The sequence below is a fragment of the Triturus cristatus genome, chromosome 3_2, assembly GCF_964204655.1.
Source record: "Triturus cristatus chromosome 3_2, aTriCri1.1, whole genome shotgun sequence".
Taxonomy (NCBI): Eukaryota; Metazoa; Chordata; class Amphibia; order Caudata; family Salamandridae; genus Triturus; species Triturus cristatus.
In genome coordinates this window covers 453592026-453618752 of record NC_140584.1, presented here as the reverse complement: position 1 = coordinate 453618752, position 26727 = coordinate 453592026, and the positions used below count along the sequence as shown (strand labels likewise).

The following is a 26727-nucleotide window of genomic DNA, read 5'->3' as shown; positions in this document are numbered from 1 at the left end:
GTGCACAGCTGCCCTTTGGCTTTAAATCGCCGGTGCCGCGCTTTTGCAGTAATCGCTGCACTGACGCTTTACCTTTAACCATGAGTAAAGCGCCGGTGTCGTGATTGCTGCAAAAGCAAACAAATAGAAAAAAAACTCTATTTCTTTACTTTTGCTATCATTGCGGCACCCGCACTTTACTTTTAAGTAAAGTGCCGGTGCCGCGATTATAGCAAAAGTAAAGAAATAGATGTTTTTTTCAATTTCTTTGCTTTTGCAGCAATCGCGGCACCGGCGCTTTACTCATGGTTAAAGGTAAAGGGCTGGTGCCGCGATTGCTGCAAAAGTAAACAAATAGAAAAAAAATCTATTTCTTTACTTTTGCTATAATCGCGGCACCCACGCTTTACTTTTAATTTTAAAAGTTGTAGTAGAAAAAAGCATTTTACAACTGCCTGAACAGCGGCCCTATCCTAATCGGGCAGTTGGGACGGCCAACACATTGTTGGACAGTCACCCTCCCGAAACGATGGCGGTCGGCGATACGACCGACCTCCATCGTAATAAGGGCCTATGCTATGGTTGAAATAATTGCAATGTCCCAATAAAGTATAGAAATACAAATATTTTCCACATGCAGCACTGTGCCTAACAGTGACCAGCGAGTGAATGCGGTTATGGCTGAAAGATTTATAAATATCCACTGATTCACATATAGAGTTAGTGACATTTATGATAAAAGACACTGTGAATAATTGTTTTTATTGCTGTTTAAGGGGAGAGAAGGTGTTCATATTGCTGAGTTATTAGCAAAGCACATACTATTTCATCTAAATAATATTTTCCTGGGATTATCTTTGAACTAAATTCTGGGACAACTAATAAGCACCATTACATATTTCTTTTAAATGTCCTTATCAATTATAAGTAAGAAATATGTGCTAGGCGAGATCTTGGGAGAAGAAAACACACGGTCCCACACTGCCATCGAACCAGACCAAAATGTAATTCTTGGATCCAATAAGGCATTTATTTATTTTTACAATTTATAGAGCGCGAACAAATGCCCGTAGGCGTCTCGGCGCTAGAAACAGTGCGTAAAGTTCCCACAGAGGCTAACTCGGCAGCTGTTATTGACCAAACAGCCAGGTCTTTATTTTTCTGCGAAATTGCATCAGGGACGAGCTTTCTCTGATGGCTACTGGCAAGGAATTCCACAGTCTGGGAGCGGCCACCAGGAAGCGCCTATCGCCCCAAGTGACTGTTTTGGTTTGCGGTACCAACAGAAGATTGAGGTTGTTAGATCGAAGCGATCTTGTGGATGAGTGGAGCCTAAGATGGGCTTTCAGGAAATGCGGGCCGTGATTATGCAGTGCTTTGTATACTATACAAAGGGTTTTAAATTTAATCCTATTCCGGATCTTGAGCCAGTGAAGATCTTTTATGGCCTCCGAGATTGGCATGAACTTCGGGGTTCCAGACAGGAGACGGGCTGCAGCATTCTGGATTGTCTGCAGTTTATTAGTCACTCTGGCCTGGGCATTGATAAATAAGCCATTGCAGTAGTCGAGGGAGGACAGCACCAGGGAACTTACCAGTGTCTTTCCTGCTGCAGCTGGCAAGAATGGCATAATTTTCTTAATCAGCCTTAGTTTATGGTGGGCAGTGGCTGCTGTTTTGTTTGCGTGGGCCATAAAATTCAGGTTCTCGTCAAAAGTCACTCCCAGATTTCTGACAGTAGGGACCGGTTTAGGGGGGTCCCATACGTGGGCGGCCACCAAGTAGTAGACCAACTGGGTGAGAGATGTCCGAAAATGACCACCTCCGTTTTTTCGGAATTTAGTTTTAGGCAATTGGAGGCCATCCACTCTCCAATCGCCCGCATGCCCCCTTGAAAGTTTTCTGCTACCCTCTCTCCATCACCATTAATGGGCAACACAAGCTGCGTGTCATCTGCGTAGGAGGTAAGGCTCATCCCATGGGCCTTGATGACAGATGCCAGGTCCGACACATAGATATTAAATAGTGTTGGACTTAGGGATGAGCCTTGGGGTACCCCACACGGCAGTGACAGATTGAAAATGCCCCAATGTGACCACCTGCGTTCTCCCAGCCAAAAAGGAGGAAAGCAAGTTCTTTGCCAGGTGGCGAATGCCCATCTTTCCGACACGGTCCACCAAGATCTTGTGGTCGACCGTGTCGAAGGCTGCGGATAAATCGAGTAATACCAGTACCGCTGTTCCTCACTGGTCCCGGATCACTCGTATATCCTCAGTCGCTTTGATTAGGGCAGTCTCCGTACCATGGTACTTACGAAAGCCGAATTGGGTGTTGTCCAGTGATTGGTGCTTCTCTACAAACTCCGAAAGTTGTATATTCATAGCTTTCTCAACTACCTTGGCTAAGAAAGGTAGGCTAGCTATGGGGCGGTAGTTTTTTAATTGCTCCTTGTCCAGATTGGCTTTCTTCAGAAGAGGCTTAACCAGTGTGTTCTTCAGTGAATCCGGGTATATCCCAGTTCTGAACATTGCATTACAGACTGAGGTGATATCAGGAGCCAAACAATCCATCACCGGACGGATGACCTTGAGAGGACAGGGATCTAATGCAGATCCAGATTTAATGGTAGCAATAATGTCCTTAATTTGTGTCTCTGCGAGGTCTGTGAACTGAAGCAGTTCAGTATCCTGAGTCATGCTGTCAGACATGGGCGAGTGGATTACCGTTTTAACGGTGAATGCTTGATATATGTCATTCACCTTGGTAAAAAAGAAATTGGCCAATGAATCGAAGAATGATTGGGATGGTGGCGGAACTAGGTCCGGAGTGTTTCCCGCTAAGATCTTGGTGATCTCATACAGTTTTTTACTGGAGTTTTTGGCGTTATCGATCTGTTCTGTAAAGAACTTTTTCTTAGTTTCGACAATGAGGGCTTTATACAGCCCTAGTGCTTCCTTGTAGCTAGCTTTGCTTTCTGAGCTGTAGGATCTGCGCCAATGCCTTTCCCTATTTCTGCAGAGTTGTTTCTGTTTGCGCAGTTCCTCTGTGAACCACGGGGCCGAGGGCGCTGTTCTATTTCTCGAAGGCTGTTTAGTCGGGGCTAAGGTGTCTGTGGCAGTGCCCAGCCACTCCTGAAATTGACATGTGGCAGTGTTGGGGTCAGTGGACAGACAAGGCCGGGTCCTATCCAGAGGAGCAGTTAACTCCGTCTGATCGATATCTTTCCAGACCTTAAAAGGTTCTGGTCTCAATGCGGGGTCTCTTCTAGTCCTGTTCGCCTTGACTGAGATTCTCATTAAGATGGCATAGTGATCAGTCCAAGGCATGGGCAAGGTATCTATTATTTTTACCTTATTTAGACTCAAGGTATCCATATCTGATTTCAAGGTACGGGTGTCGTTATCGGAAGACTTCTCAAGATGGAAATTCATATCACCCATAACTGTAAATGAGTCTTCCATCGCCAATGCTTCGAGTATCGAGCCTAGGTTGGCGAGGAAGCCAGTACGGGCGCCTGGGGGTCGATATAAGAGCATACCTTTGAAGTGAAACGACGGAGTAAGCTTAAGATCAAATTGGAGGGCTTCACAAGAGGTGGAAGGGATATGTGACATTCTCACACTTACGTGATCGCGGGCTATGATGGCTAGCCCCCCTCCACGCTTCCCTACTCTATCTAGACAGTAGGCTTTACAGGCTGGGGGTGCCGCGACTGCCATGTCTGGGTCGGACGCCTCATCCGTCCATGTCTCTGTTATAAAGAGACAGTCTAAGTTGTTATCCAAGATGAGGTCGGATACTTCCTGCCGGTGCTTTACCAAGGAACGTGCATTAATGAGTGCTGCAGAAAAGTCTATGGAGTTAACGGCTGTAGTGGTGTTCGTCATGTTCGTCATTTAGGCATGTAAAGCTTGCCTAAATCCATCGTTTTTGTTTCCTTGCTTCAGTGCATTTCTACTGCCTGTCATCTGGAACTGTAATTAGTGTTATCAATTATCTCTGACAGTGGTATTATCTCAAAGTTGAGGAGCAGTGGTGAGAGTGAAGAATCTTGAGGAATGGTCCAGTAATGAGAGAGGGGAGCTTCTGAATCTTCTATTTTGGTCCGGTGAGAGAGGCCCTGCCAGAACCACAAGAAAGCTGTGGCTGTCCCTGCTGTCCATGTCTATAAACTGCTCTGAGCGCATGTTGTGGTTGATTGTATTTATTTATTTATTTTTGGCATTTATAGAGCGCGAACGAATACCCGTGGGCGTCTCGGCGCTAGACTGGCCAGCTGACTCTCCCCAACAATGGAGAGACCGGAGGGATTTATTGGTTAAACAACCAGGTTTTCAGGCTCTTGCGAAACTGGAGTAGTGATTTGCTGGATCTAATTTGTTGTGGAAGCATATTCCAGATCTTGGGGGCTGCTACCGCAAAGCGGCGATCACCCCAGGAAACTGTTTTAGAGCGAGGAACAACTAGTTGATTAAGAGTCGAGGATCTAAGTTGTCTGGTCGGTCTATAAAGTTTGAGCTGGTCCTTGAGAGGGCGTGGACCTTGATCATGTAGAACCTTATAGATTATGCAAAGAGATTTGAACTTGATCCTGTTTTTAATCGTTAACCAGAGGAGTGTCCTGATGGTGTCAGAGATGGGTACAAACTTGGGTGTTTTAGACAGGAGACGGGCTGCCGCATTCTGTATAGTTTGTAGTTTTTTTGTAACTCTGGTTTGGCTATTTAGGAAAAGCGCGTTACAGTAATCCAAGGATGAAAGGACCAGAGAACTAACCAGAGTTTTGACAGCTGCATCAGGGAGGAATGGGGTATTTTTTCTTATCATATTCAATTTGTAGTGGGCTGTGGCTGCTATTTTGTTAGCATGTGCCATAAAATTAAGATGATCATCAAAGATAACTCCCAGATTCCTAACCTTGGAAGTTGGGCTGGGTGGTATGCCGAAAGCTGGGGGCCACCAAGGAGCGGGCCAAGTCGGAGAGAGGGATCCAAAGATGACCACCTCCGTTTTATCGGAATTAAGCTTTAAGCAGTTACCTGCCATCCACTCTCCTATCAAGCTCAAGGCATTTTGGAAGCGCTCTGCCACTTCCGTCCCTTCACCTTTAATAGCCGGCACCAGTTGCGTGTCGTCTGCGTATGAGGTTAGGCTCATCCCAGATGCCTTGATTAAACCTGCAAGGTCCGACACATATATATTAAATAGCGTTGGACTCAGGGACGAGCCTTGAGGAACCCCACACGGGAGCGACAGCTTGGCGGATTGATATGGCCCCAGAGTGACCACCTGAGTTCTGTCGGCCAGGAAGGAGGAGAGTAGATCTCTTGCCCTGTGGTCAATACCCATCTTCCCGACACGGTCCACCAAAATCTTATGGTCGACCGTGTCGAAGGCTGCCGAGAGATCAAGCAGTACAAGCAACGCTGTCATGCCCTGATCACGAATGGTTCTAATATCATCGGCTGCCTTAAGGAGGGCAGTTTCAGTGCTGTGGTATTTGCGGAAGCCATACTGTGTATCATCTAGGAGCTGATATGTCTCTAAATGTTCTGAAAGCTGCTGGTTCATCGCTTTTTCTGCCACTTTAGCTAGGAAAGGGAGACTAGCTATGGGCCTGTAGTTCTTAATCTCTTCCTTGTCAAGGCTGGGTTTCTTTAGCAAGGGTTTAATCAGCGTATTTTTGAGACAATCAGGGTAGCTCCCGGAGGTCAGTATGGTGTTACAGACATGGGTGATGACAGGGACAGTAGTGTCCATAGCCATGGAGAATACTGAAGAGGGGCAGGGGTCCATGGCCGAACCCGATTTAATAGATTTCATGATAGTTGTTATTTGGTCAGTAGAGAGAGTCCTAAAGCTGGTAAAGGAATTACTGGAGACGGTGTGGGCAGAGGAGACTTTACTGATGTTATTTTTAGAGGAGAAAGCTTGGTAGATGTCATTAACCTTTGAATAGAAAAATTCAGATAACGCGTCACAGAATAATTGAGACGGGGGGGGATTTAGATCTGGCTCATTACCAGTCAGTGTTTTAGTTATGGTAAACAGTTGTCTACTGGAGTTTTTAGCTGTTTCAATTTGCTCCGAGAAATATATCTTTTTGGTTGCAACAATCAAGGATTTATAGGTGGCCAATGATTCTTTATATATGGTCTTGCTTTTGGCGTAATAACTTCTGCGCCAATGCCTTTCTTTGTTCCTGCTTATTTGTCTTTGTGCTCTTAGTTCATCAGTGAACCATGGAGCAGTAGGTGTGCTTCTATTCCTAGAATAACACTTGGTGGGTACCAGGCGATTTGAGGCCTTTCCGAGCCAGTCATGAAATTGATTGGTAGCGGTAGTGGGATCATCAGATAAGATAGGGCAGGTTTTATCCAGTAGAGTTTTAAATTTATTCAGGTCTAAGCTCTTCCATACTTTGAAGGGGTACGGCTTAGTAGGCATAGCCTTTTTCCTCAGTGGTTCCTTAATTATCAGACCGCTGAGTATGGCCGAATGATCTGTCCAGAGCATGGGCAAAATATTTAATATATGCAGGCCCTCTACGTTGGAAAAAATGCCATCCAGCGTATGTCCTGCTTTGTGAGTGGGGGCGGTGACCAGTTGTCTAAGACCCATTATTTCTAGGTCTGAGATGAGGGCAGCGGTGTCCCTGTCATTCAATTGTTCTAAATGAAAGTTCACATCACCCATCATTGTAGCTGACTCTTCGGTGGCTATAAATTCGGTGATTACGCTAAGGTTGGTAAGGAAGTCTGCTTTAGTCCCAGGGGGACGATAAAGAAGCACTCCCTTGAAGTTAAAAAGGGCTGTGAACTTTATATTGAAGTGCATGGCTTCACAAGCAGTAGCCGGGACAGGTGCTGTACGAACTTCGAACCGTTCTCTAATTATGATAGCTAAGCCCCCTCCCTTTTTACCAACCCTATCCTGTCGATAGGCTTTGAAACCAGGGAGAACTGCCACCGCAAGGTCGGGACCCGAGGAGTCATCTGTCCAGGTTTCCGTGATGTACAATACATCTAAGTTATTGTCGGTAATAAGGTCTGCAATTTCTTGGCTATGTTTGCCCAAAGAGCGTGCATTAATGAGGGCCATAAGAATGACCACTTCGTTGACATCATTTTGCACATTAAAAAGCACCTTAGTGTTATTAATCCGAATCATGGTGCTGCAGTGTGGACAGGTCAGGTTGGCAGCCTTAGTTAGCTGTAAAAAGTCGTGTTTGATGCATTGGGGGGAGTGGGTGGGTTGAAGCCTCATCAGAGTCGAACGTGCATAGGTTTGCTTGAGTTGTGGGGGAGATGGATCAGGGGTCGTGGCCCTTGGCCCGGGCCAGGCGCGGACGGGCGCAGACGGGCTTGCCTTTGGCGCGCCTTTTGCCCGCCGCCGGCGTGCCCGCTGCGCTCGCCCGCTGCGCGGACGGATGTTCATTCCCTTATATCCGTATAAGGAGGGCGTGAGGCGTGGAGCAGCTGCTACCCCTCCCTCACCCAAGATGGCCGGACCCTTCCTCCACTGCGCGAGGATGTATCAGGACACGCGAGGATTGAGGGCAAGAAGGCGTGCAAGTAAGTAGCAGCAATAGGTAATTTAAAAGGTTAGCAGCAAAATATACAATCAATGTTTAAAAACAAGGCATAAATTGCAAACAGCTATATAAAACCCCCGGCTTCCGCCTCAGGGGAGAGACCAGTGCAAGTCAGCGCGCTGCGCTACTTGGCCAGTTAAGTACTCTGGGAGGGCGGGAGGCGTGGAGCAGCTGCAGGGCTACCCCTCCCTCAGCCAAGATGGCCGGACCCTTCCTCCACAGCGCGAGGATGTATCAGGACACGCGAGGATTGAGGGCAAGAAGGCGTGCAAGTAAGTAGCAGCAATAGGTAATTTAAAAAGTTAGCAGCAAAATATACAATCAATGTTTAAAAACAAGCCATAAATTGCAAACAGCTATATAAAACCCCCGGCTTCCGCCTCAGGGGAGAGACCAGTGCAAATGTTGCTGGCAGGCCCTTACTAGGCAACCCGTGTGCAAGGCTGAATGACAATCTTTCCTGCTATGGGCCAATCTGAGGATGGAGTGTGTACTGTGGAAGGTTTCTATGTGATGCCACAGAGCTTGAATTTAGTGTGTCTGTACAAAGGTAGCACCGAGTGGTTTTCTTCAGTTTGGTAGTTGCTCTGTGTCCTCTGTTTCAATCATTTTGCTGGAGGGAAAATGACTTGAGATGTGCTGGTAAATGTCAAACTCTTTGTCATGACTGAGGAGATAATTTGGCATTTGAGAGAGTGTGACAACTGCTGTAAAGAGGCTGTTCTGCTCTTCCAAACCCCTGAGTTACCTGCCTCACTTAGAGGTGGGGACTGCCTGATTTCCGATCATTGAGTCTCCGATGAGCACTCTTGGATTTATTTAGCCAGAGGTCCTGCTGCCACAGGTCTACTGGCTGGTGAACGTCAGAAGGCCTGTATGATTTAAAGCAGACATACCCATATTTTTTTCATTTTTCCTGCAGGTCCTGGGCAATAAACAGCGGATATGCCTTTGATGCACAGAGAGAAACCTTTCTGTGCATCAGGGACGATAATTTCTTATTTTCCAGAAACATTCCCTCACTTCGTGATTCCTCTCTGAGAAAAAAAAACAATCATGAGTCTAACACCATATCACGGCAGCCCAACCATCAATGATTTTTCACCACTTTTATGTTGCAGTGGGAAAGTGGACATTTCCTGATAGCACTGTCATGGCAGGTGGGTGTGTGGCTTCCACAGCCCTACCAGTTATTGCTGAATATGCTTTCAAATGCCTAAGATCACGTGTATAGCCCGAGCCTTTCTTTAAGGCTTTTGGCACAGATATTGGCTTCTCTGACAATGTAGTTGTTGTAGGCTATTTTAGGGTCCCTCAACCATTCTCTTGTTTTAAGATGAACTGGGTACTTCTGGGATAGTAGGGGTCTGGGTGCCCATGCGATCTTTGAGAAAAGATGTATGGCAGGATTACCTTGGGAAGGAAGCCCAAAGAATCATTGCGCATCATCAAGGGAAGGAAAGGCTGAAGGGGCATTCTTCATGTTTTTTCAAGAAGGTGTCACAATTGTTTAGATATTTATTGTGCATTGTGAAGGAGGTGAGCATCTCTTCACAGATCCTTATTTGAAGAGCTACACTAATTCCACTTTGGATACAAGATCCAAATTTATGTAAAGTGTCCGAACAGAGATTACAACTTGATCGCAAATGTGTGTGGTCAATAACACAATATTTTGAGGATTGAACGCTGTATCAGTCAACATTAGGGGTGGGCGGAATTTGCGAAATCCACTTTCGCAAATTATCGTGAAAATGTTTAAAATTATCGCAAACAAGCTGAAATATCGCGAAGATGCGGAAGTTTTTTTCCCGCATGTTCGCGAGATTTTCTGCATGGTTGCGGGTCGCCAACTTACCCATCTGGTTGCTCGCGGGCGCGGCCATCTTGTTTTGAGTTGTCTCGCGGTGCATGATCGCGAGAAGAAAGACGTGATCGCGCGACGCATGATGACGTCACTGCGGGCGCGAACTGTCGCGATACAGCGCAAATGGCTAAAAACAATACAACATCTCATGGAGAACGTGACCGGGTCAAGAAAACTTGTCGGCGAACGCAGGGATTCAGGTAAGGCGATCGCGCGCGCGCGAGAATGTATTTTACAGCGCGAGCAAGAAACAAATTATCGCCAAGCTGCGGAAAGCGGAAATTTTGACATTTTCGCGCTCTCTGCGGAACGCGAAAATGTCAAATTATCGCAATTTCCGCGAACGGAATGAAATTTTAGCCCAGGCCTAGTCAACATGTCTGGTATTCCCCATTCCGATCATTAGTACTCTCTTTGGGGGCGGGGGGTTAATACCACACCAGGTAAAAATCAAATGCTGAAGTATCGGCCTTTCCAGTGGTGGCTCCTCAGGAAGTGCTGCAGGGCAGTGGGGCGGGGGCGGGAGAGGGGCATGGGTGGGGGGTAGTAAACTCGGGCATACGGCAAAACGGAAATAAATAAATAAATAAAACGAATTACATTACGCGCATGCTGCAACGCCAAATGGTGATGCAGCGTGCCAATGTAATTTGTTTTATTTTTTTACTTAACTCCATTTGGCCGTATGCCGGAGTTTACTACCCCGCACCCTGCCCCTCCCTCACCCCGCAGCACTCCCTTAAGGAGTCACCACTGGCTTCCGCCCTGGCAGTATTACCCCCTCGCATCACTACAGCTATTGTCATGAGCGCCATGAAGCAGAGCAGGGATCACTCTTGGCAGACGCAGGAAGAAGTCAGGAAGAAGACAGCTCAAGGGTGCATAAAAGTCCTCTTGTCTTTTTTATAGGGATATATAACGGCAAAAAAAGGCACACTCAATTCCATGGTATGATATAAGGAAACGTTCTGATAAGCACTCAGGAATGGGAAGCTCATATCACTCGTGCCTTTCCATTTTACTGCATTTTTAAAACACATACAGGCCGATGAAGGAATCTGTCCTACTGCATATGGCTAACAAAAATGGCTAAATAAAAACTAAATAAAACATCAGTACACAAAAAAAATACATCAATAAAAAATACAGTGGGACATTAATATTCAGAAAATGAACATAAAAGTGCTTACTTGAAATTGAAGTATAGAGGGCAAAGGCCTTGAGGCTAGTCATTTCCTTGTGCCGTGTTTCTTCCACACTACTGTGAAAAATGTGTTCCCATGCATATAATTTGAGCAGTTTTATGCCCCGAAGTATTTCATTTGTCTTTTTCAGCCGTTCATTTGAGTACTCCTGCAGGGTATAGAAACGAGCGTGCATTAACTTCTGCACATAAAACAACTCGTCCGCAGCCGGGTTTAAGAAACTGCACCCGTGGCGTTATTTATAAGGGTACATTTACTTGAAAAAGAAAAAATAAACCGTATCAAGAGTTTCAATATCGACACACCTTTACATAATTCTTAGGGACATGTCCTGCAAGTTATAGTATCTGGTATTCAGTGATGGCAAAAGGATGACAGACATTTGAGTGAGTGCAAGTGAGGGGCCTTACCATCGAAAGTGCAAATAAGAACGAGATTGTACACTTGTTTTAAAGCAAGTGCACAACAGATTTGCATTAGCGCCAATGAGGTAATGCACGGTGTGAAACATTGGGTTGTTGGTTGAGGGGGTGAAACCCCCTTCAAGCAACAGCCATAATCCTTGTCAGAGTAAACCACAAAAAGTCAATAAATTAACCTGTGCTTAACCCTCTGGTAGCTTGGCACCGAAGCAGTCAGGCTTAACTTAGAGGCAATGTGTAAAGTATTTATTCAGCACTCAAACAGTAATAAAGTGAAACACAACAAATGAAAAATACTACTCTAGTTTAGAAAATGTTAATAAATGTTTTGACATTAAAATGACACAAATCCAATCAGTAGAACCGTAGTTATGAACTTTTTAAAGTTTAAAGAGAAAAATAGAGCCTAAAAGATCAAAGCACCAACCACAGACATCTAGGCAGCCAGCAAAAGATATGTTTGACAACGGTAAAGTGTGGTTCGCATACAGGATGTGGATTGGGCCCTGTTTCGGCTTACCTTCGGACTCAAAAAAAATGTTGAAGAAAAATGGCCGAGAAGGTTAAAGTCAGTAGGGCAATCAGCCGGCGGTGTCCAAGGAGGAGGCATCCTTGTCTGGGAGCCTCTGGACAAAGTTATGGTGAAGATTTCTATGTTCGGACTTAGGGGCATATTTACAAGGAATTGGTACAGGCAGCGTTCCAAATCATTTTGCTGTGCAGCCTACACCAATTTGAAAGGACAGGAATGCACAGTACTTACAAGATGCAACCTTTCGCAGCCATGCACCAACATAGGGAAACTTACACCATGATGCAAGGGTGTCTGTGTTGTTGGTACGATTGTTTTTATGCAGGAACAAGCAGTTCACTGCACAAAAACAATCGCAAGTGGCGTTTTCCTCTTTCTATGTGTGAAGAATGCAGCACATCTGGAAAAAGAAAAAAAAATTGGAGAAATGTAAATATTTGTCCTCGTTACGCCTGCTCCAGGGAGGCACAAGGTTTTGGCACTACCTCAGCTTTACCTGAAGTTGTACATTTTGGGCAGCGTCAAATTGCATCAGTTGAGTGGTAACACCCACAGCAACACCAATGGAATGCCTCTTTCACGCAGAGTAAGGCAAGGCAGCGACTTGCTGTGCCTCGCTTTACCCCATATCTACAAGGCCATGTAAAGCCATGCATGGTGGCTTTGCGTGGCCTTTTAGATATGGCTAAGCCCTGTGCACCACCAGAATGGCAAAAAAGTGACAATCTGGGGGCATACAGGGCTTGTAAATATGTGCCATAGTCTTTTTTATGGAAGTCGAAAATATTCACTGGGATGAAGCTGTAGGCTGTAGCAGATGAGGGCTCCAAAGGCCTGATACTCTTCTGGACAGGAGCCACTGAACAGGATTTGCTGCTGTTGAGAAGAATGTAGAGGGAGCTATCACGAAGTCAGGAAGACTTTCAATGCACCTTGGACAGGTTGGCAAACAAGTAGGTCCAGGTCTCCTCTCGGTTCTCAAAGCACTTACTGGCAGAAAATCTTCCAAGGTCCAACTTTTGGATTTTGGCTATCTGTGAACTTTTAGCAGCACTTTCAAGGGTGGTCCAGAACTGGAGGGACACCACTTGGTGGGCCAGGCCTCACTCAGGCTGTGTCCAGGTGTGGGTTCAAGATGGTTGGAGCCTTTTCTCTTCTGAGGCTCTGATCAGCAGGCCAGCCAACTAGCCCTTGGAGTCATGCTAGAAGGCTTGAGTACAAGTAGAGAAGCAGATCTCAATCATCAGGGCAGTCTTCTGAGGATACAAGGCAGGCTTCAGGCAGCAGGGGCAGCCCTCTTGGTGCAGCTGGTCAGGCCTCTGAAGTACACAGCAGGCAGTCCTCTGAGTGTCCTCCACAGGTCCAGAAGTGAAGTGAAGAGTAGGTTTGAGGGTCCTAGTTTTATACCTGGTGCCAGTATTGAAGTGGTTGAATCTTCTGGAGCTTCTCCCCGCAGAAGTGTCTGGAATTCCCTGCCTCCGTGCCCTGGTCCCAGGATATATGGAGTCACAAAAGGCTAGTGCAAAGTTCTTTGTGAGTGAGCTGAGGCAGTGTCTTTGAATGCAAGTGGGGGTGTACACAGCTCCTCCCCCTCATCGTGCCAGGATGGCCCATCTTGCCAATACCAAATGGTTAGGAAAAGAAAATACCAACTGTTAAAAATTAACAATAACAAGGTGATCAATTGAGTGCATGAATTAATCTCAGTCACTGGCAATAGCTTGCGCCACATCCCAATACATTGTTTTTTGTCCATCATGCTACCTCAATTTGGACCCAAACATATGCAAATCAGTCTTAACCCTGTTCCTAATTGGAACAGTCCATTCCAAACTGAAAAGCCAGGTACTCCCTGAACTGGAATACAAGCAAGCTAGGAGTGGTTTTACCTTGAACAGGGCTGATCAGGTAGGTATATCTTAATTCCAGTGGCACCGTGACTTGGTCGTTCGGACTGGACTGTTTCCATTGGGGCAGGGTCAATAATGATTTGCATATAGCTGGGTCCAAACTGACGTGGCATGGTGTGAAAAATAATAATGGACTGGTATACGGCTCTAAGTAATTACTAGAGGTTGAGGTTAATTCAAGCATTCCATCCATCCCTTTTTGTAAAAGTGTAATTTTCAGAACTGTGACCTAAAATTTGACTTTACCATTAAGGACGAATTTAAATTACAATTCCTTAGACACCAAACAAGATGTTGTTTACCTGCTCTCAAACAAACATTATCACTTAATAACTGTAACAAGGTAACCCAATGTTATCCTATGGGAGATGTAGGTCTAACAATAGTAAAAACAAATGTGTCACTTTTTCACTACCAGAACATGTAAAACTTAAAAGTACCTGTCCAACATTTTAAATACAATGCACCCTGCCCTATGGGCCGTTTACGTCCTACCATAGGGGTAACATATGTAATAAAAAATGAGTTTTATGCTTTGCTAAGTCGAATTGGCAATTTAAAACTACATAGAGGCTACAATGGTAGGCCTGGGACAGGTTTTAAAGGACTACTTAAGTGGGTGGCAAAATAAGTGCTGGAGACCCACTAATAGCATTCAATTTACCAACCCTGTGTATAAGCAATACCACTTTACTCGGGACTCATAAGTAATTTAATATGCCAATAAGGTGTAAGCCAATTTTACCATGGTTTAGGGAATGAGCATGAAGAATTTAGCAGTGGTTAGCAGCTATAAAGTATGCAGAGTCATAAGGCTAACAAAAAAATTCAGCCAAACAGGAGGGGAAAAGGTAAAAAGTTTGGGTGAAGACCACCCTAAAGCTGACAAGTGTAAAACACTGCATTTCCCGATTAGGGCTAGTCTAACAACCTTTCCACAATTGCATTACAATTTATGCAAACTTGTTTGATTACTTAAGTTACCGCATTCTAGCAATCGCCATAAAATGCTAGGATACACATTGTGCATATTGTTCTATTGGGCCACAGAAGCAGGGGCATGTCCATGATTCTGCGGCCCAATACAGGGGCATGTCAATTATGTTAAATGGAGGCTCGTCTACTATACAAGTGGCATTCTTTGTAAGACTTGTAGAGGATGAACAATCAAATTATTGAGAAGAGCCAGAGCCATCTGGATGGTAGCTGTAGTTCCTGTTTGTCAGTGTTCCAGACACCCTTAAATTCACAATTAGATTGAACACACCAGTCTGCACTGCATCGCTGTACAACTGCAAATACCCCTCCTGCCATTCAGAGTGTCATGGCCTAATCTGTATATTCATTCTTCAACCCTACCCTTTATTGAATGCCCATCCTAAACACTGCCAACTTATTGCGGGACATACACCACTATACTTTCTGTGCATCTCTCTAAAGGCCTTTTGACAAATTGTATGTTTTCATTTATGGTATTATGAATTGCCAGTCTGGTTGCTAAGTGCAAAATAAATGCTAGATGATTACAATATGAATATGGCTACAATTTCATTAACTTACCTCCTGGGTGTAGTGGGTATTATTTTGAAAATACAATGTTCTGATTTGCAATAGAAATTAATACAATAGGCAATGGCCATACATCGGTTAGGGTTGAGTGTCCAGGATGAACAGGCACATGCCAAGGCAGGGGGAACTGTTGCGGGTGTTGTCGCTCTAATTAAAATATTTAAGAAGGTCGATGGGTAGGATTAGGATTATCTTGATAAAACTGAGTACAAACCAATCAAATAAACTTATGTGAGGCAGAGTTCTGAGTTAAAACCTATAGATTCATTCAAAATTAAGATCATTACAGTAGGCAAAAAAATGGTTAGTTAACCAATAGAACACAATGTTTGAATAATAAATCATAATCAAATAATGTGAGAGGATCAACTCAAAGTCTACCCCCAAAGAAAGCACGCTGCCAGAACTAAGTATAGTTTAGCAAGTGGACCAATATAGAGTCTGCCTCCAAAGGAAAGAAAGTAAAGACTAAGGGCCTAGATATGAGTTCGGCAGTCCTATGACTGCTGTACTTGGGGTGGCGGTCCAACCACTTCGGGTCTGCCCGCAGTATTACGAGTGTGGTGGTTGGACCGCCACAGCACTGCCGTGTCTCCTGGGATACAGGATCCAGCAGTGGTGGTGCAGCAGTAAGGGGCAGGAATATGCAGGCGGTGCCGCTGCAGCACCTCTGAGCTACTTTTCCCTAGCCCATTTCATGGCGGTGAGCAACTCTGCTGGTTCTGGGAATGGAGATGCATGCGGGGAGCACATGTTGTTCCTGCTTGGTGTGGAATGCATGACATGTTTGATGCCACTGCGAGCAGGAATGTGCTGCAGGTGCTGTCATAGCGGCAGGCTGCTGTTAAGGCTCTCCTATGAGCTAACACAGCCATCGCCGTGAGACTGTCTCAGCACCGCCCACCCCACCTGGATTGAACTCATAATCCAGCAGGCAGTCTCACGACGGACTTCACGGTCCTCCTGCTAGTGCTGCAGGAGGACCGCCAAACTCGTAATAAGGTCCTAAGTATAAATTAAATGACAGAGAAGCGTAGAATCTGCAGTCAGAAAGCAAAGTAAGTCATGGCACTTGTCTCACAAACATAATATTTTAAAGTGTTTTATATAAAAAAGCCACACACATTCAGTGGTGAGATTTGACATAACTGGGCTAAACTAGTCCTTATTCTAGTTATCCAATGAATATTATAATTCATTAGATATATTCAGTAAGATACTTCTAGAATCACTCACATCTACTGCATAGTAATGAATGAGGTATGCAAAGCAAATGAATGAAATTAAATGACGTAACGTTTATGTAATACAGAAATACAATAGACAGTTAACCTAACGAATGGTACATAAGAAGGGCTTGAGCTAAGGATCTACTCCACATTAGAACACCCCAATGGAAAAGCTGGAAAACCGTGTGAAACATCTAAACAGAACATACATGGAAGTATAAAAAACTAAAAGTAATTGCATTTGGTTTGCATGTTAATACCAAACATTGAAAAGTTAAAATATAATTTATATTTATACCATTACACTACTTTCACATGCAAATACAGAGGCTGCCAAATTTATCACTTCACAGAAAGGAAAGCAGTAATTTAGGTGGTCATTAGGATGGCAGATGGACTTTCGTCCGTGCGCCATCCAATCGTATTTGGGACCACCCGCCTATAAGGTGGCGGTTCCATACGGCAAATTAGGGTGCGACCTCCACCGTGGCAGTCGCATTGCCCATGTTTTGTGTTGCAGCGGGTGCTGCGCTCTGCAGCAGCCACCGCACGACAAGATAGACACCCCACACATATCCCTGCACTATATTGCAGGCACCATGCAGTGTCTACCACATGGTGTAGGCATATGTAGCGGGCACCTATAGCCCTGGCCCAGAGGGTTTGTGGGGCCTGCTACGGGTCCCCAAATCTGTTTCCACCTCCTTATTTCCTGCGGTTTGACCACCGCAGAACGACTGGCAGAAAGAGATAATTACGGAGGTGCCTTACAGGCACCACCACCATTCTGGGACTACAGGGAGGTCCAACAGGCAGTCAGATAAAGACCGCCTGTAGGGACCGTGGTAGTCGGTGTTTCCGACCGACATCCTTCCAAAAGCCATTGTAATATGGAGGACGGAGATCCCTGTTATGATGGCCAGGTTGTCGGTGGTGGTGGTCCCTCGGCCATCGTAATCATGCCCTAAATCACATGTGCTACACCTGCAGCCCGAATTTGCATGATCTGAAAATATAAACTGGAAATATACTAAATATTAAAATATTAATTTAATGCATGCTATGGGAGCGCAACTATGAAACATAATGCTGTAATTCAAGTAAGAGAGCATATCCACTATCCACATGTGACAGAAATAGAAGTAAGAGAGATATTGCAGGATATAGGAGAGGTAAGCACTAGCTACCAGGAACCCACAAGTAAAATCCTTAAAGATATACTACCTAAAGTCCCTGAACACTTAACAGGGCAGCTACCATTGATACCTACTTTAAAACATTTAATTGCACAAACTAAAAAAGTCATCATTGATACCCCACCTGCCCCTAGAAGATACTAAGACATACACATACCTGAACATTTAGCAGTAACACATAATGAGGAACCTTCCGTTTCACATGATAACCTAAATAATGAGAAATGAATCCTAATATTCTCTACAGCAGACATCTTAATAATACTTATCCAATGTCAAACCAGGATGATGGACGGACCCTTGGAAATGTGTCAAACCAGGATGATGGATGGACCCTTGGAAATGTGTCCCAAAGCAGTCTCTCAGACAATATGTACGCCAACATGATCAATATAAAAATACAAATATCCCCTTTATATATGCCCTGCTACTAAATAAACCAAGCAGCACTTTCTATGACCCCTTAAACCATATAAAACATAAAACACATTACTACTGACCCACAAAAAACATCATAGACCTTGAGCAAGCCATGGTTCAAACCCTTTTAAAAATGTACCCCCACACAGCCATACAAGGCTGTTACTATCACTTCAATAAAAGTTTATGGGGACACATCCAAAAATCTGCACTAAGTGTAGACTATTCAACAAACATCCAGTTTGCCTTTGAAACTAACAAAATAAGAACACTATCCTATGTCTGTGTCACAGAAGTAGACAACCAGTAAAATTTACTAATAGAATGCCCTTTCTATCAACAAAATGAAGACAAACTTAGTCCCCTAATGGACTGGATCGCTCCAGACACAGGCATAAATCCAAATTCCAAATACCATGGTGGAATGTCTATAACACGTTGGCACAGGAAGCCAAAACAAACAACGCAGTAGAAGGATGGCACAACGCCTTCCAATCCACACTAGTCAGAACTCAACCTACACTATACAAATATATAGAAGCATTACAAAAAGAACAAGGCTACAAAGAACTACAAATGGAGCAATCTGTTAGCTAAATTGCTACAAAACTTAGCAGACAAACCAAAAGAATGTACAAAATGCTCCAATTTTAAGTCAAACTCTTCATAAATAACAAAGGAGTAGATTGCTTAGAAATCATAGCAAAATGTATATTATAAAATAAATAGTAACCAACGAAAGTCATCAATAACTATGACAAACTCTAAGCCAACAAACCGAACCTTTTTAAGATAATAAATATAACATTTTATTAAATCAGTCAAACAATTACTAAAATCCTAATGGTAATAAAGAATGATGTAAATAAATTATATCTAAATTATTTTATAAATTGTTACCATCACCAACCACGATAGTTGAAAACAAATGCAATCCATCACATAAAACAATGATAAACACATAAAACCAAACAATTCCACATAACAACCACATATTTTTGAAAATAAACAATATAATGTCACATTTCCCACTCAAAAGAAAAGAGAGAAATATCACTTACTGTTCTGTAGCTGCAGATCTTTCTCTGTATCCACGTAATAAAAAATAGTAATCCACCAAAATTGAGGCAAATAATATCCAAAAATCCTTCCAATGCTTAAATCTAATCTAATAGAAATCCCTTGAAGCAATTCAAAGTATCTAGAAACCAGGCAAAACTAGGAGTGGGCGGTAAACTCCGCTCCACAGTCGAGCTTACCAGCGCCCACCCCTATTTGGAATAAACCTCAATCAATCAATCAATCAATCAATCAATCAATCAATCAATCAATCAATCAGGGATTTATAGAGCGCACTACTCACCTGTGAGGGTCTCAAGACGCTGAGGGGGGTGTACAGGCAGCTCCGTGGTCATCAGACGAGCCAGGTCTTGAGGTCCTTTCTGAATAGGTGCAGTGTTGTTCTTCGTCTGATGCTGAGGGGCAGTTTGTTCCAGGTCTTGGCCGCTATGTAGGAGAAAGGATCTTGCCACCTGTTTTGGCCCTGTGGACCATGGCTACGGCTAGGTTGGCAGAGCGGAGGTTTCCCTTTGGGGCATGGAAGGAGATTCTTTCATTGAGGTATTGGGGTCTGGTGTTATGGAGTGCTTTGTAGGCGTGCATGAGCAGTTTGAATGTTATTCTGTGTTCGACGGGGAGCCAGGGAGGTCGCAGGAGTGCTGGGTGATGTAGTCATGGCGTGGGATGCTGAGGACAAGTCTGGCTACAGCGTTCTGGACGGTCAGGAGTTTGAGACAGAGTGTTTTGTTGATTCCGGCATAGAGTGCATTTCGGTATGCCAGTCTGCTGCTGAAGAGTGAGTCGGGGGGATCCATTTAAAGGTCTTGCTAAGTATTTCGAGGGTGTTGAAGCATGTAGAGGACACGGCGTTGATCTAGCAGTTCATGGTGAGTGAAGAGATGAGTATGATGCAGAGGTTGCGAGAGTGGTTCATAGGGGTGGATGGGATTCAGAGGGCGGGGCCACCAGGTGTTGTTCCATGCGGAGGGGGTGGACCCGAGGATGAGCACTTCTGTTTTCTCAGAATTGAGCTTCAGGCAGCTGCTACTGATCCAGGATGTGACGTCCTACATTCTTTCTTTGAAACTGTGCCTGGTGATGTTGCGTTCCTTGGTGAGGGAGAGGATGAGCGGATGTCGTCGGTGTATGATACTATGTTGAGTCTGTGTTTTCTGACGATGGTTGCGAGGGGGCCATGTAGACATTGAAGAACGTGGGGCTGAGGAAGGATTCTTGGGGTTCTCCACATCTGATCTCTGTGGGTTCGGAGACGAAGGGCGGGAGTCTTATTCTTTGTGTTCTGCCTAAGAGAAAAGATCGAATCCAGTCTAAGGCAGTTCCCTGGATACCGAGTTGTGGAGTCTGGTAGCTAGTGTGCGGTGGCAGACAGTGTCGAAGGCTGCTAAGAGGTCTAGTAGTATGAGGGCTGCAGTGTGGCCTTGATGGAGGAGGGTGTGGATGTTGTCAGTGGCGGCTATGAGGGCAGTCTCTGTGCAGTGGTTGCTGCGGAATCCAGATTGAGAGGAGTCAAGGATGTTGGTTTCTATGAAGTGTGTTAGCTGGGTGTTGACGACTTTCCCGATGACTTTGGCAGTGAAGGGTAGAAGACAGATGGGCCTGTAGTTCTTAAGGTCAGTCGGGTCTGTGGAGCGCTTCTTGAGGAGGGGTTTGCAGTCATCGGGGAACTTGGCTGTTTCCAGGGCACAGTTGATTGTCCGTCGTAGTTCTGGTGCAATGGTGGTGACCCTATGGAAGATATGTGGTGGGCAGGGGTCAGCGGGTGCTCCAGAGTGGATGCTTTTTATAGTCTTTGCAGTGTCTTCTGTGGTGATAGGGGTCCAGGTGAGGACCGTCTGCTGGGTGGTGTCACTGGTGGAGGCTGGAGGCTTGGTGCTGTAGTCTTGGTTGTCGAAGTTGTCGTAGAGTATCCTGATCTTGTGGTGGAAGAAGGTACTGAGTTTGTTGCAGAGGTCTTGGTAGGGAGGAATATCGGTAGTTTCGCTATGGGGTCTGGTGAATTCTTGTATGATGGCAAAGAGTTCCTTGGAGTTGTGGAAGTTGGAGAGGAATCTGTCCTGGGTGAAGTTTCTCTTAGTTGATTTGATGAGTTGGTGGTGTGCTGTGGTGGTGGCCTTGTTGGCAGTGCGTGCTTCTGGGGATTTTCTGTTTCTCTATGCTTTCTCCAGATGTCAGCATGAGTGTTTGGATTCTCGGAGGTCCGTGGTGAACCAGGTGGCTTTCGCGTTGTGTCATCTGGCGGAGTTCTGGAGGGGAGAGTGTGTTGGCACTGATGGCGATCCACTGGTGAAAGGTTCTTTGCTGCTGTATTGGTGTCGGTGGTGGTAGGGAGAGGACTGAAGCTGGGGGCAAAGATGAGGTGTTCTTCTGTGATTTTGCTCCAGTTTCTGCATGGGAGGTGTTGTGTGAGCTTGTGTGCGGTGGGTTTTGAGAAGGCGAAATGGAAGCAGTGGTGGTCCGTCTAGAGAGGTTGAGTGGTGTATCTGAAGAAAATGTTTTTTCCTCCAGTGACGATAGGGTCGAGAGTGTGTCCAGCTGTGTTGGTGGAGGTGGAGACGAGTTGCTTCAGTCCAACCTTGGTGAGATTCTCTAGGAGGGTGGTGGTGCTGGGGTCGCTGAGGTTGTCTAGGTGGAAGTTCAGGTCTTGGAGCAGTATGTAGTCTTTGGAGTGTGGGGAGTGATGTAGCCTGCAATGGCGTTGCTGAACGGGGAGCGGGGTCTGGGCAGTCTGTAGGCAAGTGTCTCACAGAGTGTCATTCTGGGGTTGGGCTGGATCTGGAAGTGGATGTGTGACATGGGGGCGAGGCATCATCCAAGTTGGAGGTTGTCAGTCTAAGGGAGATTTTGTGAACGATGGCTAGGCCTCCTCTGGGGCAGTTTGGGTGATCTTACCTCAGGTTTCAATGTCGGGAGCGGAGCTGGCGTTGGTTGAGGTCTCTGTAAGGTAGGTGACGTCGGGCGAGTGAGTGATGTTGAGGTGGTCCCAATCTTCTACTGACTATCTGTGCAGGGAGCGCACACCAGAGGTTTGTGTACACTGGTGTCCGGTGGGTTGGGGGTGACTGTCTGGGTCCAGATGTGGGTGAAACTATGACAGCAGTGTTGGCAGGAGAACGGGCCTTGGGAGTTGCTCAGCATCAAGAGCTGACAGTTGTTGCATCCAGGGTTGAGTGCGTGGAGAGTGCAGAGGTCATAGTGGCAGGGGGTCGGGGACCATGGTCCCTGGCACCAGTCACAATTGGGTCACGGACAGGCGCAGATGGGCCGCTATCAAGTAGGGGTCAGGGGAGGGAGAGCAGCTGGGAGGCAGGAGGCGGGAGCAGGAACAGGGTGGGGGGTGGGGCAGCGGGTCAGCAGCTGGAAGCAGGCAAAAATGAAAAAACAGAGGCAAACAGAGAAATAGGTAAAATGCAGAGAAAAGACAGAAAAAACAGCAACAGAAAAAGTCTGACAGACCGGACCATCAGAAGAGCAGGCTCTTCCACTGGGCCACCAGGGATGAGGTGTAGGCATGAGCCTACGGGTGGAGGAGGGCCTCGAACACCAACCTGGGTCACCAGAAGGCGCTGGGGGCAGTGCCTTAAGGATGGAGCTGCACAAGGGGAGAGCAGCTACCCTGACCAGGATGTCAGAGGTCTTGCTCCGATACTACCTTGCACTGCAAAGACAAGTTACAGCTATTGCGGCATTAAATCAAGATTTTTATGAATAGCGCTGTTACCAGTCTTCTCAGGTGCCTTCACTCCCCACAACACTGGCCACCCTTTGGCCCACTTCCGGTTTAGTGCAGCCAGCTGAGTTAAACTCAATATACTCCCCGGCAGTGCGTGTCTCCACATTGTAGGTTCTGGCTTCCACACAGAAACTAATCACAACCATTTTTGTTTCGGCTCATAAAAAGTAGGCACTAGCAGGCATGATACAACTAAGATCTGAGTGACACTCGTCATGGGATGTAGCATCGTTGCTAAGGGATTTCCTCTAATGCACCCTACTCGCTACTAGTTTATTGCTCTCTGCATGCTAGCTGCTTATCACAGTATCCATGTGAACTGTTGGTAAAGTTGCTTTCTCTCTGTGTAGCTATCTGTGCCCTGCCGATGTCAGGGGTAGCAGGAGGCAGCTTCTGCTTCCTTACCCGGGGGCAGGGCCAGCAGTTCGAGGGTGGGCCTGCACTCTGGTGATGATGCCTCACCTTTACCAAGGTACCTTGTGATGCAGTGAGAAATGGCTGCCAGTTGGTGAGCGGCCATTGCCCTGGTAGGCTCCAAACTACCCCTGCCACAATGAGGCAGGAGAGGCTGGGGAAGATGTCTGAAGAGACAGAGCCTGGGCGTGGGCAGCAGCATCATGCTGAAGAAGAGAAACTGCATTTCCCGCATGGTACTGCAGCTGCTCTGCACCCTGGAGCCAGGTAAGGGCAGCGGCCTTGGGGTGCTGCAGTCCACACAATGGCCTGGCACTTGTTACTGAGCTTTAGGGAAAGGTGATGCAAGGCATAATTTCCAGCATGGCCAGGATTATGTTTTAAATTTTTTTATTGTACATACAATGATGGGAGTCCAGGGTAATGATGAGGCTTCACAGTAATGTACAAGGTCGCACTACAGCTGATGGCATTTCCTGCTACCCTCCATGACACTCACAGTGCCAATTAAATTTTACCCTGACCAAAAGGAACTCTGCGGTGGCGGCACTAAACTGAGGCAAAACAATCCCACATTTCTCAAGCTTCCACGGAGTAATGTTTGCTTCTGAAACAGATCCCCCTGCCAGCTGATCTTGGCAGTTTTTATAAAGGAACCCCTGCACAGCCGATTGGGGTGTGTAATGAACCTACTCCGCCTGCTCGCAGAACTCATTGGAATTCAGCTGAGTTTCTCGTTAACTCCGCGAGCTCTGCGCAAGCCTATACAAATCCCCAAAAAGTGTTTTTAAAAAAAGAAGCGCTCCAGGAAACATAAAAAAAAGAAAACCAAAGTAAAAACCATTGGCTTATTACAATCCACAAAAAACGTAAACTCCAAACGTCCATAGGACAAAAACCTATAAAGTAAATGAAAAATACAACCAAAAAACATATTACATTCCCAAAAATACATACATTACATTACCAAAAATACATATACACAATAGTTAATCCTCAAAATATAACTAACATCATGCAATGAAACATAACATAGTAATACATTACTAAAATAGTGTATGAATATGAAAAACTACAAAGTAGTGAAAAACACTAACAGTAATGCAATACATATACCAAAATAAAACCACGAACAACACCATAACTCACTTCTAGACCTCACTCCTAAATCGCCATTTTATTTTTCTACTACAGACAAATAAAACTAAAATAAAAGTTTTTTAAATAAAATTATAAAATTAAATTACCACACTCCGACATAAATCACTTTATAAAATTGTTAGACGGTAAAGGGGTGATATTTACCCTTCCCACTCCAATCTAAACCAATTTGGGAAAGGTGTTGGACACTAAATGGGTGAAATGAACTATTCTCACTCCATTCTAACCATATTGGGGTAAAGTATTGGACACGAAAGGGGTGACATTTAATATTCCCACTCCAATGTAGCCATATTGGGAGAAGGTGTTGGACACCAGAGGTGCGACACTTAATATTCCTACTACAATCTAAACCAATTTGAACACTAAAAGAGCGCAGTTTTCTTTTCCCACTCCAATCCAACCATATTGGAGGAAGGTGTTGGGTACTAAAGCGGTGACATTTACTATTGCCACTCCAATGTAAAGCAATTTTGTGAATGGGTTGGAAACTAAAGGGTGATATTTACTATTCCCACTTGAAATTAACCATATTGGAGGAAGGTGTTAGATGCTAAAAGGGTGACATTTACTATTCCCACTCCAATCTAAACCATATTGGGAGCGGGTGTTGGACATTAAAAGGGTGACACTTACTATTCCCGCTCCGATCAAAACCAATTTGGGGAAGGTGTTGGACACTAAGGGGTCGATTCCGATCCTGGAGAAACCGGGTACGAACCGTCGGTCGGAGCGTTTTCTCCGTCCGACTCGTACCCGGTAAAAACACCATACAAACATGCAAGTACGATTCGTACGGAAACACCATTTCTGTCCGATTCGTACAAAACACTGACCGACACAAAAACACATACAAATGTGATCCGGGACGGCACGTACGCGACATGCGGACGGAGTTAGGCAGCTTTTTACGTACCAGCAAGTACGATTCGTACCGACAGCACTCCGGACGGCTATATTTTTACGGCACACTAAAAGTGCCGGTAAAGCTAAGTACGCCGCGAAGCGTGAGGAAAAGGGGGCACGGTACGTGCCGGACACCCCCCCAGCCACCTCGTATGTCCGCGACGTCCCCCCAGCCCCCCCGTATGTCCGCGCCGTACCCCCAGCCCCCCCGTATGTCCGCGCTGTACCCCCAGCCCCCCGTATGTCCGCGACGTTTCCCCAGCCCCGCGTATGTACGGTCCGGCCCCCCTCCCCCGTAGGTACGGTGCGGACCCCCACCCCACCCCTGTATGTACGGTGCGGACCCCCACCCCACCCCCCGTATGTACAGTGCGGACCCCCACCCCACCCCCGTATGTACGGTGTGGACCCCCACCCCACCCCCCGTATGTACAGTGCAGACCCCCACCCCCGTATGTACGGTGCGGACCCCCACCCCAACCCCCGAATGTACGGTGCGGACCCCCACCCCACCCCCGTATGTACGGTGCGGACCCCCACCCCCAGTATCTACGGTGCAGACCCCCACCCCACCCCCGTATGTACGGTGCGGACCCCCACCCCCATATGTACGGTGCGGACCCCCACCCCACCCCCCATATGTACGGTACGGTGCGGGGGTCTGCACCGTACATACGGGGGGGGGGTGGGGGTCTGCACCATACACACGGGGGTGGGGGTCCGCACCGTACATACAGGGGTGGGGTGGGGGTCCGCATCGTACATACGGGGGTGGGGACCGCACCGTACATACGGGGGTGGGGTGGGGGTCCGCACCGTACATACGGGGGTGGGGGTCCGCACCGTACATAAGGGGGGCTGGGGGGACGTCACGGACATACGGGGGGGCTGGGGGGACGTCGCAGACATGCCGGGGGGATGGGGGTATGGCGCGGACATGCCGGGGGGATGGGGGTACGGCGCAGACATGGGGGGGTGTTCGGCGCGTATGCGGGCACATGTTTGGACGTCTCCATGGTTGCTGTGGAGGTTTGCTCTGTACGGTGTTTTTACCATACGGTTGTGGATTCGGACGGACGGGACGGATCATACTTGCGTGTTCGGACGTCGGTGTACCGAGTCGTACGTAAAAACGTCCGGGGATGTGTCGGACACTTTTTCCGACCCGAGGACGTGTCGGGGTATATTCCCAATGCGATTCGTATGGTGTTTTTTACATATGAATCGTACTTGCCAGTTTGTACGGGACTTGTACGATTCGTACGTAAAAAAATCCGGATACGATTCGTACGGGGAATATTTCTCCAGGATCGGAATCGACCCCATAATGGTTGACATTAACTATTTCCACTCCAATCTATCCATATTGGAGGAAGGGATTGGACACTAAAGGGGCGACATTTACTATTCCCACTCCAATCTAACCATATATGAGGAAGGTGTTAGATACTAAAGGGGTGACATTTACTATTCACACTCCAATCTAAACTAATTTGGGGAAGGTGTTGGACAC

The 26727-nt window shown here is 46.2% G+C and overlaps 1 protein-coding gene across 2 annotated transcripts in view; it reads right to left on the bottom strand.

Annotated features, from left to right (window-relative positions):
* Window positions 1-26727, bottom strand: part of ABCC8 (ATP binding cassette subfamily C member 8) — a 1425084-nt gene that overhangs the window by 730791 nt on the left and 667566 nt on the right. For both annotated transcript variants that reach the window (XM_085648067.1, XM_085648068.1), the window contains one exon: window positions 10631-10793. In XM_085648067.1, the coding sequence (XP_085504193.1) occupies window positions 10631-10793 (163 nt within the window). The remainder of the gene's footprint in view (window positions 1-10630; window positions 10794-26727) is intronic.